Source organism: Orbicella franksi, chromosome 12, assembly GCF_964199315.1.
Source record: "Orbicella franksi chromosome 12, jaOrbFran1.1, whole genome shotgun sequence".
NCBI lineage: Eukaryota > Metazoa > Cnidaria > Anthozoa > Scleractinia > Merulinidae > Orbicella > Orbicella franksi.
Genome location: NC_138156.1, coordinates 18,911,262 through 18,925,332, shown reverse-complemented (window position 1 = coordinate 18,925,332; position 14,071 = coordinate 18,911,262). Strand labels below are relative to the sequence as shown.

The window sequence follows — 14,071 nt, the reverse complement described above, 5'->3', positions numbered from 1 at the left end:
CTCACACTCTTATTGTGCCTATGTGCTTATGTCTTTTTTCTGCCCTGCCAAACCTGCACTGTTCAAAAATACTAACCTACACGAATAATTTTTTTTGTTTGACCTCTCCCCCTTACCCTCCATAGACGTTTTTAAGTTTGGCCCCATGCCTTCCTCTAAAATTTTGGCTCTTGAGAACTCCCACCCTCCTTGAAATTTCTAAATTACAGCCTTTTAAGTTCCAGTTGTGGATGTTTTCTGAAATTGCACAGACCTTTGTTTTCTTGTTTGCTTCTAATTCAAAGAAAGAGGATTATTCATAAAGAATATCCAAATTTGTGACAAGCGTAGTAAAATAGTCACAATAATTTTGAAAAATTATGTATATATTGAAGGCAGTTTCTTGAGTTTAATAAAACTATGTTAGCACATTAACCAAAAACTAGATAGATAGATAGATAGATAACCTTTATTTTAAAACGATGAGTATTAAAGCTACATGAGCTTGTGGGGTCGTTTACAATTAACTAATCGCTAAGTAACTAAAACCTAAAAACTAGGGGTATTTACAGAAAAAACGTTTGAACTTAAGTCAGTGATATATACAATAAGAGATTGTTAGCATAAGTTTTTAAGTATATACAAAGTCATCTTTTCTAAAATTACAAGTGGATGCAGACGTTATCTTAAAGCTGAATTCATTAAAATTAACTAGAGATTTAAGCTTTAGCCTGAGGTCACGATATGGAACATTTTTTGTCAGGGCACTACAGTTGTTGGTCACTGCATTCCACAGGACTGAGCCTCTGAACGCGACAGAGTCTTTCATGTAACGCGTGTTGAAGCGGGGAAAAATTAAAGAAGCACAGGTCCGGGTTGAATAATTTGTGGCCCATTTCTTAGAAATCAGATCGATTAATGTGACAGGTAACCTATCGTGAAAAGCTTTATGAAAACAGATAGAAATGGCTGATTTATAATAAATAGACAGAGTGGGCCATTGGGCCTGTTGTAGGACATCAACAGAAGCCATGTCTTTCGGCAAGTTAAAAATAAGCCTCGCAGCCCTGCAGTGAAGTCTTTCCAGGGACTGAAATAAGTCGGAGTTGCAGCAAGATCCCCATAGTATAAGACCATGGGTCACTGAGGGCAAAATGACCTTAAAATAGTATCCCTCACCAGTTTAAGCAAAATATTATTTTGTTTCAGAAAAGACAAATAACCTTGACATCAATACAATCAAACCTCCCATAAGGAACAACCTGAAATGCCATGAAATGTCAAGCCTTGGAGGTCACTTACTGGAGGTGGTAGCTTGCGAGAATGCAGACCGTACTGGATCAAAATTTTGTGTCATTAGCATGCCGTAACTACAGAGACATAACCCATGTGCCAATGCTGATGCAATGTTTCATTCATGCGAAAGGTCAATTTTGAGAGAAAAATCTTGTTCTTCCCATTGAGAAATTTCCATCTCTTGTACTACTCAGGAATACGATAATATTACAACACCTTATTATCCAATTTCCTCTCTATTAACTGTCAAGTGGTCACTTATGGGAGGTTAAAAACAAAAGAAACTTTCAAGTTTTTAGCTCTAAAAGCGGCTGTGGTTGCTTACGAGAGGTGGTCGCTTACAAGAGGTTCAAAATATAGTGATTTGACAGGGAAACTTTTGGAAAACTGATCGCTCAGGAGAGGTGGTCGCTGAAATGAGGTGGTCGCAACCAGTGGTCACAACCAAAGGTTCGACTGTATTCATAAGCAGTAACTTAAAATTACATAACTATGATGTTGCTTCTGATTTGAGAAAATGCAAAGATTCAGTTTTATTTTCTTAGGAGAATTAAAACACAACAATGGTTTATACCATTATGGCTAAAAATTTAAAAAGTTCTCATAGAAATATATTAGTTATACATTAAATCAGGCCTTAACAGTAAGGCAAAAAAATTCCAAATCAAGTGCACACTTCATTGACTTACTTACAAGGAAAGTTATTTTCAAGGGTTATGAACAAAAAAATTTTAAAAAAAACCTTGTGTTTCTGTATACACAATGTAGATACCGGCCCCTAAAACTGAAAACTCAAAATATTCTGGCACAAATTTGTTATGTCATCCCTCCTGAATAACCTGTCATGTCCATTCCTATTTACATTCATTTAAAAAGTGGAGACATTGGAGTTCTTAGAAGATATACAGTTAATACATGAACCTCTGTCAGGGATTTGAAGAATTCATGTCCTTGTATTCTGTGTATTTCTTGCTTGATCCCTTGACCAGGTGTGCAGGATATTTCTTAGAATTTACTGCTATTTTTGCTACCACTTCTTGAGGAAGATCAACATGGCATTTTTCTGCTAGTCTGACAAGGTAGACTAGTACATCACTAAGTTCTTGTGCAAGATGATGCTTCTCTTTGGGAGTCCAATCTGACAGACACAAAATTATTCACAAAATAAATTTTAGCTGAAGTGCTTATGTTTTCTTTTTCAATTTAAACTATTGGCATTGCATTGTAGGATAAAAGTAAAATAAATTAACTTTTTAATTCCCCAAGAAGTGCACTGATAACAAAATGGCCAAATTTTTTATCTTGTTCCTGAAGACTAACCTGGAAGTCCCTCCTGTACCTCTCCTTTCCACTGGCTGTAAAATGTAAAAATAATAGTTAATATGCTAATCAGTGATTCTTTGTTCACAATTAAGAAGAGTCAATCTAGAAACAAACAAAAAAGGATATAAGAGAGGCAAGCAATAAACTGTGGCTACAATCTAATTGCTGCTTTGTATGTGGACACTCCTAACAAGGACTGATGTCTTACAGAATCAATACATCACTTGAAAAGAGATTATATATTTAGAGCCTTTACGAACTGTCAAATTCTTGGAAAATAGCTTAAAGTTTAAATATGGGTTTGATTTTCCAGTAACAGCACAAGTAACTATCCCTGTTCAATTACTTTGTCTCTTTTCAAAATTTTTTCTCTCTTTAGACATCATGCCCATTGCAAGGGGATACTGTGCATTTTTCATATAGTATTCATCAAGGAGAAAGGCTTAGCCACTTGTGGGATTGGGGAGCCTGCTCAGAGGAAATTTGTTTTTTTTTTTACGGGATACAGAAAATACCATTTCTGTATCCCCTAACAAACAAACACATTCTTTCAAATTCAAATGCACCAATACCACAACCTGACACCTGCAATTGTAGAAAAAAGTCTGATAGCCCACTGGAAGGAAAATGCCTCCAAACTAACGTCATCTACCAAGCCACAGTCACTACCGAGACAACAACTGAAACCTACGTTGGACTAGCCACAAACTTTAAGGAACACTACAGGAACCACAAAACATCCTTTTGACACTCGCACAGAAAAAATGAGACAGAACTCTCCAAATATGTTTGAAACATACAACATGGAAAGATACCATTTCTGATTAAATGGAAAATTCTTAAGAAATGTAAACCCTACAGCAACATTAGCAAAAAATATAGTCTTTGTCTGAATGAAAAGTTCATAATCATCTGTAAAAAAGAGCTGTGTAGCCTCAACAGAAGAACTGAATTAGCAAGTTCATGCCCCCACAGAAACTGCCATGTACTTCAGAACTTTAGAGTAATGTAACTTAAAATAACAACACATAATCCCTCTTATATCATGTTTTTGTTACCTAGCAACTCTTCAAATACTTTCAAATAGCCTGAATGTAACGCATCTAATATAGCAACCATTCAAATTTTCGTATTTAACTGCCAGCTTTCCAATTTCAACAATTCAGTTGTTAAAGTTGCCTGATAAGTGTGGTCCTTGTACCATACGAAACAGTTCTGCAGCAATAAAACGATGATCAGTCATGAGACCTGAACCTCTGTGAAGTTATAGTTGATGCTCCTCAATCGATTGAGTTGAGCGCCCTACGAAATTCATTCTACTCAAAAAAAGAAAATACCATTTCCCACTTTTTCCAGAAAACAGTTTCACAAATCAAAAATATATCATTATGGAATTACGTTGACTATTTATTAACTTTATAATTTGTTTATATGTTGACATTTGGGATAAAACTTATTGATAGTAGATTTAATAGGAGAGAGCAGAGGCCATCAAACCATCCAATCAAATTATTAAAGAGGCTTTTCGCTTATAATATAAATTTTTTTTTTCTGGATAATTTTTCAAAGGAACGCATCTGTGTACGTGTATATGGCCACTATGCCCCTGCATTGACTATGCATCTGAGAAGTCCTGCGAGATTGGAAACAAATTTTTGTCAGTAATAAAGACTATTTGTAAAAGTCATGAGAAACTTTTTTAAAAGTTTCTCATAAAGAAGTTTCTCACAAAAGATGATGAAATTATAATCAAAAACACTTACAATAACTCAGCCACTTCTCCAACTTCTCCAACCTGCAAAACAGAAATATCATGTGGGTCACCTCATGTACATGTGACAACATAATTATACACAACAAATATATACAATATATTGTTAACCTCATAGCAAGCTCTCTGACTTAAAAAGTACTAGATTTTTTCAACAGCAGGTTATTTCTATTCACAATGAATTAGACTACGATTAGTCCCTCTTTCGCTTAGTCTGTCAACCGAGACGCAAAAGAAAACCGTGAGAAAAAAATGGCCGCACGAGATCCCTACAAGTCCCTCTTTCACTTAGTCTGTCCAGCGAGAAACAAAAGAAAACTGCGATAAAAAATGGCCACGCGAGATCCTCATGGTTTTCTTTTGTGTCTCCCTCTACGGACTGAGTGAAAGAAGGACTTCTTGTCTTCTAAAATGAATTGGATGACAAAGACTTTTTGTAGTTATCTGCGACACTGTTTACTAATCAATGAATTACAGAGAAATATTGGTTACAGTTCACAGCTGACGCTGTTCTAAATTGCACAGCACAGGCTAGCATGTGGGGTGCAAGACTTAACTCCACAAATGTACTTTTAAGATCACAACATATTTCACAAATATCATGCCACTGGTAGCAACAAGACTTCCTCTCAGTTCCCCAACCTGACGGGGTGCTCCCTTATATGGGCTATAGAGGTATGTGCAGCCCCAAATGGTATGGTGTTTTGAGCTGTTTTGGTCAGAAATGGGCATTAATTTTGGCCATTTTGGTCTCAAATAAGGTCTTAAAATTTTGGTCAGGTCATAAATAGACTGGGGAAAATTACAGATTTTGCTCTGAAATAAGGTAAGGGTTTTGGAAAGCAGGTCGCACACAGCCACCCAATTTTTCTGGTGGTTCTGTACCCCTGGGTTTCCCCAGCAACCTTGTGGAGCAATTTTCATGAATAATTTCCAGGATACATACAGCCTGAAAACGGTACCCAACAGTCATAAGAGAGATTCATACAGAGACCACTCTGGCACGAACAAAAGTATAAATGATCCTCCAAATGAGGTCAATCTCATTATTATAAAATCTTTGATATTGTTTTATAAGCTCAGCTCAAGTACCATTGCAAGCACAAGATTCCTGGGCTGGTGAAATTGATCCCAATCCCTCTCCTTTGCGAACTCAGACTGCATCTGCCGACTAAGATGAACAAAAAACTGGTAAATTCAAGTTAAAATCATACAGAACTCAAATAACCAAAACGAGCATTCCGAAAAAGCGAGCGGGAGCGAGCATTCTATTCGACGCGACCAGGACATTCGACGCGCGTTGCCTCCAGATATGTTAGCTTACATTTTCTCCAGGGAGGGCTCTTCGCTGAACCGAAAAGTGCTTGCTTCTTGAACATCCATGCCTTCGTCGTGATCTAAAGAGACATTAGACAACATAGTCGACATCCGATCGCGAATCGCCAGAAAGTTTTCAAAGAAGTGAAAATGTGGCGTCGAAATCCCGGCTTGGAGAGAGAAATAATAAACTTGGAGCGAAGATGACGTAAAAATCCCATCACACTTTGCAACTTGGAATTTAACCATCGTTCTTTGCAAAATAAAGACACGCAGCCGCCATCTTGCGCCGAGAAGCCGGTGAAAATATAAGCTTGGATTTCGAGAAGACTCAAGGGCAAGAATGAGTATCGGTAGAACAGTATACAACGCTTTGTTCCGTCGAACCTCCACATTCGCAGTTACTATTGTTATTGGGGCGTTTGCATTCGAGAGAGTGTTTGATGAAGGAATGGATAACTTATGGGAAAGAATGAACCGAGGGGTGAGTTGTAACTGTTTCCAATATTGTACCGTACCCTACTGTCCTGATACCTTACGATATCTTGATTACTTGGCCGAATTTGGGTACGCTAAATCTAGGCTTTAATGTTTTCAGCAGAAGGGCACAACTGGTTTTCACAGACAGGTTAAACGTTTTGATTTGAACTTCTTGAAACGAAAAACTTTCCTCTAGATGCAAAATCATCCTCGTAGCCTGTCGAGTTGCACCCCCTCGCTCCTCCCCATCATGACTAGACCATGATTAGCTTGATTTTGCAACCCTATAAGACTAGGCACCAAAAACCCCTACCCTATCACAGACTAGCTATTATATCATACTGACTCATCAATATTGTAAGACTGAGTCTCTCTCAACCCAAATCATAAAAATCTGATTCTCTGTATTGGCTTTCTAGTACGATAACCACATGATTGTATTCGAACAAAACAAACTTTGCTAATATGCTTATTAATTTAAATATATAAAGTTTCTCTGACATACACGAGTGTATGACTGTATGTGGTATAAAACCATAGTCTTTCAATATTTACTTCTTTGTGAATGTAGTACAGAGCACTGTCCCTGTTGGTCAATGTTTTGCACCACCAGCTAGTCCTCTACAGACATATAATTCAAGATTTCATGTGCGCTTATTGTCATTGTAATGTAACATGACCGATGTTTCCACTGTTTCCTCAAATGCTGCCTCTTGCTGCTTGCTAAATGCATTTTGCAGCAGGCTAAACACTCGTTCAGCTGATGCTGAACTAGGCTGCACCAACAAGATCTTTTTGACTGCAGCAGACCAATTTGGGAGAGCATCAGCATGTGTAGCCCACCACTGTACTTTGCCTTCCTCTGTTTCAATGGCTGCACCATCAGCAATGGCCAGATAGTTTGGCAGCTCTTCCACAAGCTGTATAACTTCTGCATCAGTAATGAAACTAAATTGCTTTAGTTCCTGGACTGATGCAGCAGTTGGATGTAGTGCTTGCACCTGTATTGGGCAGCATAAGCGTGCAGCCTTAAATGACAATATTATGGAATTGCACACTGAATTTCTGTTGGTAAAAGCGGAAGCCTGGATTGATACATGCCTTTGCTTGAGCAACTAACTGGTTGTACAATGCCATATTTCTACCTGCATGTTGGCGAGCTTTGGCCTCGGTGTTTGGATAAGATTCAATGGCTATTGCATGTGCTAATGCGGACAAACGTTCATAGCAAGTAAATACTAAGGGACCATCCCCCTCAAGATAATAAGTTGCTTGAACAAAGTGCTTGCCCGCATCAATCATAGCAGCAAGCTCAACGTCTAAGTCTCTAGCAGGTTTTTCGTTACAAATTTCCTTAAAAAAGCAAGAAAGTTACTCAAAAAAGAAAAAAGTTGCACGAAATCTGAAAAGTTGCTCGAAGGACTAAAAGTTGCTCCAAATCTGAAAAGTTGCTCAAAAGTTGCCAAGCAACTTATGGACAGCCTTACCCTGATCAAAGTTCTTTCCACGACTAAAAGTGAGTGTGACCAGCACAAAAATGCTGTGTTTATTTCTTAAAATTTCATCAATATTTTGCCGGGGTTTTTTGTGAGCATTTACCAGTTTCACTGTAAAAAACAAACTCGACATAATTGTGTCACTGGCAGCTGTAGATGCTGTGTGTGAAAAGAAGCCATATATTTCTACTGCAAAAATGAATCCCTCGCCAGCAACTAGAATCTCTGTGTGAATCTTCCGCGAAACATACAAGTTTTCGAACAGAAATATAAGCTTACTTAAGGTACTGCCACAGACCATTAAAAAAATTGATTAGCAAGTCATCAAAAAATTTGACGGAAAATAATTTTTCATTTCAAACGCAGACGTTTTCACTCGACTGAAACTATTTATCAACTACCTAAAACAATAAAATATGCACTTGCCGGCTTTACAAAATCAACATGGTGCCTGTTTCTGAACTGAAGAGGAGAAACAAAATTGTTTTTTATTCCACTTGTTTTTTGATTTTATGTGCTTCCCTTCAAAATGATTTTTTTGGAGTTTGGCAATATGCAGTTTAACATTCAAGGAGTTGCACACAACCCAGTTCCATGGATTGAAAACATTGATTTAAAGATTTTTTAAGATACCCAGCGCATAATTCAGGAAACAGCAAATGAAAGTGATCAAAACTAAGAAGATTACAAGCTAGTCAGACAGGTTATTACATTTGAACACGCCAGTGAATAACTTCCACTTTTGGGTCCTGAATTATTAATGAGTTTGAAAACATGGGCAAGTTGGGAAGTGCCCCGGGCAAGCAATATTTGAGAGTTACTTGCCCAAAAGGCAAGCTGGAATTCAAATATTTTTCAAGCCCTGCCTGCTCCCACTCTCCCAATTATCCCAATTATCTTTAAAAAAAAGTCTGAAAACTGGGGAAAATAATTGCTAATCTTAATCATTTTTAAATTGGTGAAGCCAAAAATGCAGGAAATCGCACTGAAAAGAAATCTAAATGCGCAAAATTTTCTATGAAGCATCCCCCCTTAACCCCCTAGAAGCCCATGTCTTGTTACTCCCTGTTACCAAGGGGGTAATTGCATTAGGGCTTCACTGTGTTTTCCCAGCATAGTGTAGAACATGATCAAAATACAAATATGCTATTTACAATGGTAATTGGTTAGCTATAGTAGGATAATTAAGTCAATATCTAGAGGAAAATATCCTGAAGTTGAAGATTTTCTTTACTCTGCAAGATTGATTGATGAGTACATGTAGTGATCTGGTCTATGGTGGCCTGGGGCTGCCATAACAAGAAACCCATTGTCTTAACAAGTTTCTTGTAAATTTATGTTTTATTTGCTTTTTCAATTGTATTTTTTTTGTTTCTTTTAATGTTATTTTGTTTTAATTGCAAAAATATTTTAATTTAAAATCAAAAGTAAATAAATCAAGAAATGAATTTAAATCGGAAGATATCTCAAGAAACAAAATAAAAACAAATGATTTTAAAAATGAAAGTAGTTTCGAACATAACCAAAATTTGCTGCAAAACAAATATAAAAAACTAATAAAAACATACTTTGAAAAAAAGGCATTTTAAACTAAATAAAAAATTGTCTATGGCCTATCGCTGTCGTAGCGGAAAAAAAAACCATGCGTGGCCTATCGTTGCCATAGACCAGAATGCATTTTGGTGCATTTACCAAGGTCAACAGCAAAAATGGCTGCCAGAGGTCTAAAATGAAAGATCTGCGCCAAGGGAGAGATGGGAAGAAAGATTCTGGCAAGTCAGCAAAAAACCTTGAAACCATAGTTGTCCAGCACCTTAGTGCAGTGGTTTCTGGCAAAGCTCAGAAGTACTCCCGAGTTGGAGCACGCGAGTTTGTGTCTTTCGAAAATTTCGACAAACTCTCCAGTGATAACAATGGAGGTGACAGGCTTACACAACTCCTGTATATACATGCAATAGTCGCTTTTAAAGTTTTGCTCGAACGAGTATATCTTTCAACGTTCTGCCCCTTTTGAATGGTACGATAGGAGGATCTTTGAATATTTCGCTAATGGTTGATTTTGGATTAAATGCCAGTGTTACATATGTAAATGAGGATAACAGGCCCTTCATGGGCAGACTCCTATGCCTCCTAGCATTTGTGTATTTGCCGTTATTTTGTAAATTTCGGTCTCACGACCTTTCTTTGCTTCACATTCATTTCTTAGGGGTACTTTATGGCGTTATTAGGAGAACATTTTTTACCAGAGTAGAGCCGATAGAGGTCATAGGTCTGTGTGGTTTCTGCTGTTTTCTGCATGTAATTTGTAGAGTTTGACACCTCTGTATCTTGCCACACACTAGTTTTCTATGACTCATTTCTATTGCAAGATATGTTTTAAGCTCTCTAAATATTAGCTCTGGAGGGACAAAGTTTGGAATAATCTGTGAATGTGTTGTTTGCATTTTGTGATGTTACGCCAGGCCCTGCTGTTTGATTAACTGTTGCAAGTTATGCTACTTCTTATCACGGGTGTCATATTTATCTTTGTCCGACTTCGCCAGAGATAGCTGTAGCTTTCCTTGTGGAAAGCTATAAGCGTTTGTTAGAGAGACGTGCTTATGTTTCTTGCATCAATTTCATCAAGCTTTTTGACCCTTGTGCTTGATGTTTAGGTTTATCCCTCCAGTTTGTTCGTTCTGGCGCTGCAAATGTAGATGTTCATGCGCAAGTCTGTCGACTGTTTTGCGTGTTGTATGATATTGTGGGGTTTTGTTCAGGAAAAGTGCTGTCGTCAACTCTTGAAATTAGAAGTTTTTCCTCTGACTGTTCATCCAGCTCCATATTGTGGTCTTCATTGCTTTTATTTGCGATGTTTTCAGATTTTCTTGAGAATGCTTATAGTCCCTATTTGGTTAGGAGGCTCTTAGCCTTGTTGTTCAGGTCATAATGCAGTTTCGATCCTTCTGGATCTCATCAGTTGCTGATCGCACACAGAGAATTATAGAGTCTAATGCTCAGTAACACTCCGCAAATGGCGCAGATATACTTGTTTGAGCAAAACTTTAAAAGCGACTATTGCATATAGATACCGGAGTTGTGTAAGCCTGTCACCCCCATTGTTATCACTGGAGAGTTTGTTGAAATTTTCAAAAGACACGAACTCACGTGCTCCAACTCGGAAGTACTTCTGAGCTTTGCCAGAAACCACTGCACTAAGGTGCTGGACAACTATGGTTTCAAGGTTTTTTGCTGACTTGCCAGAATCCTTCTTCCCATTTCTCCCTTGGCGCAGATCTTTCATTTTAGACCTCTGGCAGCCATGTTTACCGTTGACCTTGGTAAATGCACCAAAATGCGTTCTGGTCTATGGCAACAATAGGTCGCGCGTGTTTTTTTTTTTATTCTCGCTATGGCAGCGACAGGCCATAGACAATTTTGTTTTTAATTTAGTTTAATATGCCTTTTTTTTTCAAACTAATTTTTTTATATTTTTTTCAAATTTATTTCACAGCAAATTTTGGTTACGTGCGAAATTACTTTCATTTTTAAAATCATGTGTTTTTATTTTGTTTCTTGAGATGTTTTATTTGATTTAAATTCATTTCTTGATTTATTTACTTATGATTTTAAATGAAAATATTTTTGTGATTAAAAAACAAAACAAAATGACATAAACAGAAACAAAAAATACAATTGAAAAAGCAAATAAAACATAAATTTACAAGAAACTTGTTAAGACAATGGGTTTTTTGGTTATGGCAGTCCCAGACCACCATACTGGTCTTGATCTGGTTGTTGTATAAGTATCGTAACTTTTTTTGCCCTCTCTGCCACCAGAAATTGTGGAAACACATAAAGCACAGATATGTCAAGGATGCAGAAGATGCTGATGAATAACACTGAGAAGGAACATGCTTTAGTTAAAGAATTTTGCTTGGTCTTGTAAACTTTTCAAGAATAATGTCTGGGAGTTTTGTGAATACTTGAGGATGCATCTAACTTTTTATTGTAAATCTAAACAAGCTTATACTCTATGTTCTCTCTTGTGATGGTTGGATTGAACTGTGCATGGACTCAATGTTGTAAAAAGATGATAAACTTTTTGTTACCTTCACTAAGAAAATAAAATAATTAAAGATTATAATTGTTTTCTTTCCCTGTGTATAGTTTCTATAATAATAACAACTATTGTTTTTGTTGTTTTTTGTTATTGTTTTTGTGCAACATTTGAAAGACTAGTGCAGGGCTCGACTTTCAAGAAAACATAGGCACGCAAGGCGTGCAAGAGTTATTTTTTTTGTGTCTCGTAGATAGGAGCATTCATGGAACTGTTTACAGTGATGATTGGTTAATTTGACAAGTTTTTTCGGTTGCGATGTACAGCAAGAAAGAAACTGGGAATTTATGCTGTACATACGATGTTACATGGGTAATGGTAAGATAACTAAATAGAAAGCCATAAAATGTTTGACTGAACAAACTACAGCAATCTGACATGTGTCCAGATTAATGTAGATACCATCTTATTTTCTAACAGGCAATTTGATTCGTTCTTTGATACAACCCACACTGATTTGTGTGACACGCGCACATGCATAACTCACTCACCAATCACATAGCCCTTCCAACCCCCAAGAGTAATTTTTGTTCAAAAATACTCACGTCAAGAGAACTTTTCGCATTTTATACAAGTCGTAAGTTTACCCTTTTTACACAACACAACACAACAACACTACTTCACCGAAAATTGAAAGAAAGAGAAAAAAACCTCTCTGACAAGTTGAAAGTCTGATTTAATTAAATTGCACTTTAACTTGGTGGCACTCAGTCTTCAAAGAACATTTGAACAGTTTTCATAATTTTACCTTTAAAAGAATGTCATAAAATGCCCATCAAATAAAAATATTAAACTGTTACTGCAGAGATGTAAAAACTGTCCAGAAATGAAAGCTTCTTTTTCGTTTAATCTCCTGGGAACAATAGCTGATACCTTGTCAACTCTAATTGAATTTACTCCCATATAAAAATCAAGTGTCCAGTTACCATTTGTAACTAAAGATAGCAAACATCTCGTGGGAACAAGTGGTGATGATTCGTCAGCTCTAATTGAATTTACTTCCTCGTCAAAAACAAGAGTGTCAAATTACCCTTTGTTACTAAAAAATAAAAATATCTCGTTACATTTGCATGCAACAAGAACAAAACGATCGTTACCTGCACTTACTATTGTAAACATTAGAACTGTTTCAAATCTAAATAGTCTCATTTCCTCTAAAACATGTCCTAAGAACTAGAAGCGACTATTCATGACCTCTAATTAAATTTACTCCTTGTGAAAAACAAAAGTATCAAGTTACCTTTGTAACTAAAAATGAAAATGTCCCATTCCATTTGCATACTACTAGCTCACGAACTGTTTCAAAACTCAAGACTGATCTTGTTCATAACTAAACTCCTCAGCCTAACCCACAGAAAATGTCGAAGTAAGCCCAATATATGAATACTTCCTCCTCTATTATAGAAGAATAAATATGGCCGTTATAAACTGTATCGGGATCAAATCTTCTCACATACCATGCCATACCTTTACAACAAGAAATTTGATTGGCGGCTGTTTATGGTAGATCCAATCTGATTGGTGTGACATACATACATCTCTCACTCACTCACCCATCCACTGACACGTCCATAACATACCCTGACACGCTGACTAAGAGGTTTTTTTTTTTTTACAAAAAAATAACTCAAAAACCTTAGAGTCAGCTGGCTCCTAAGTTTTCAAATTTAGTCACCAGCTAAAGTATTTCAGTGAAAAGCATGAAAAACTAGTCGCCAATGAATGATAATAAAAAATGAAAAAAAAAATTGGCAACCCCAGCGGTCGCAGTGTCAAGCTCTGTAATGTGAGTGAAATTTAAAATAATATTCCATGGTAAAAGCAAAACTTGCTGCACACAAGACCACGGTTGACATGGGTTGTGGAGTTTTCCTAAAAGCTTTGAAAGTCTGCACGTAAGTTTTTTTTTCTAAATTACTGTACTGGGATAGAAAGAAAGAAGAAGGTAGAAGTATGCCTTGCTAAGAGTAGATTAGCCTAAAATTGTGCAAACAGAAAATTACAGTGCAAGGCCCAGTGGAGGGGGGGGGGGGCACTGCCATATATGGGCTATATAGGTATGTGCCGCTGTGAAGGGTATGGTTTTCGAGCAGTTTACTCTAGGATAGGGTATATAAATCAGAGCGTTTGGGTCTAGAATAGGGTATAATTTTCCACAAAACTGACTAGCTGGTTGAAAATTTTATCTAGACTAAGGAAACCAGGAATTGCCACTCAAAAATATAAAAAAATCAAATCGGCAAGTTTAAATCTACGCAAATCAGCCTCAACAGTGTTGATAGATGAGGGGATTCAGGGAGTTTACTCTAG

General features: G+C 36.9%; 3 protein-coding genes and 1 pseudogene across 4 annotated transcripts in view; 2 read left to right on the top strand and 2 right to left on the bottom strand.

The window, feature by feature from the left end:
• Nucleotides 1-1,783: 1,783 nt before the first annotated feature.
• On the bottom strand, nucleotides 1,784-5,982 carry LOC145464411 (dCTP pyrophosphatase 1-like). Its single transcript, XM_081448290.1, has 5 exons — nucleotides 5,694-5,982; nucleotides 5,462-5,540; nucleotides 4,362-4,393; nucleotides 2,596-2,630; nucleotides 1,784-2,413 (listed from the first exon to the last, which is right to left on the bottom strand). The coding sequence occupies exons 1-5, from the start codon at nucleotides 5,933-5,935 to the stop codon at nucleotides 2,202-2,204; spliced, it is 600 nt and encodes a 199-aa protein (XP_081304416.1). The 5' UTR covers nucleotides 5,936-5,982; the 3' UTR covers nucleotides 1,784-2,201.
• Nucleotides 5,943-11,806, top strand: LOC145464420 (cytochrome b-c1 complex subunit 9-like). Its single transcript, XM_081448302.1, has 2 exons — nucleotides 5,943-6,170; nucleotides 11,482-11,806. The coding sequence occupies exons 1-2, from the start codon at nucleotides 6,030-6,032 to the stop codon at nucleotides 11,539-11,541; spliced, it is 201 nt and encodes a 66-aa protein (XP_081304428.1). The 5' UTR covers nucleotides 5,943-6,029; the 3' UTR covers nucleotides 11,542-11,806.
• LOC145464419 (uncharacterized) lies at nucleotides 6,177-7,452 on the bottom strand (annotated as a pseudogene).
• A 1,972-nt stretch (nucleotides 11,807-13,778) lies between the features above and the next one.
• Nucleotides 13,779-14,071, top strand: part of LOC145464404 (structure-specific endonuclease subunit SLX1 homolog) — a 5,217-nt gene continuing 4,924 nt past the window's right edge. For both annotated transcript variants that reach the window (XM_081448282.1, XM_081448281.1), the window contains exon 1: nucleotides 13,779-14,071. This exon is cut by the window's right edge and continues 610 nt beyond it. The gene's annotated coding sequence lies outside the window, so the exon portion shown is untranslated.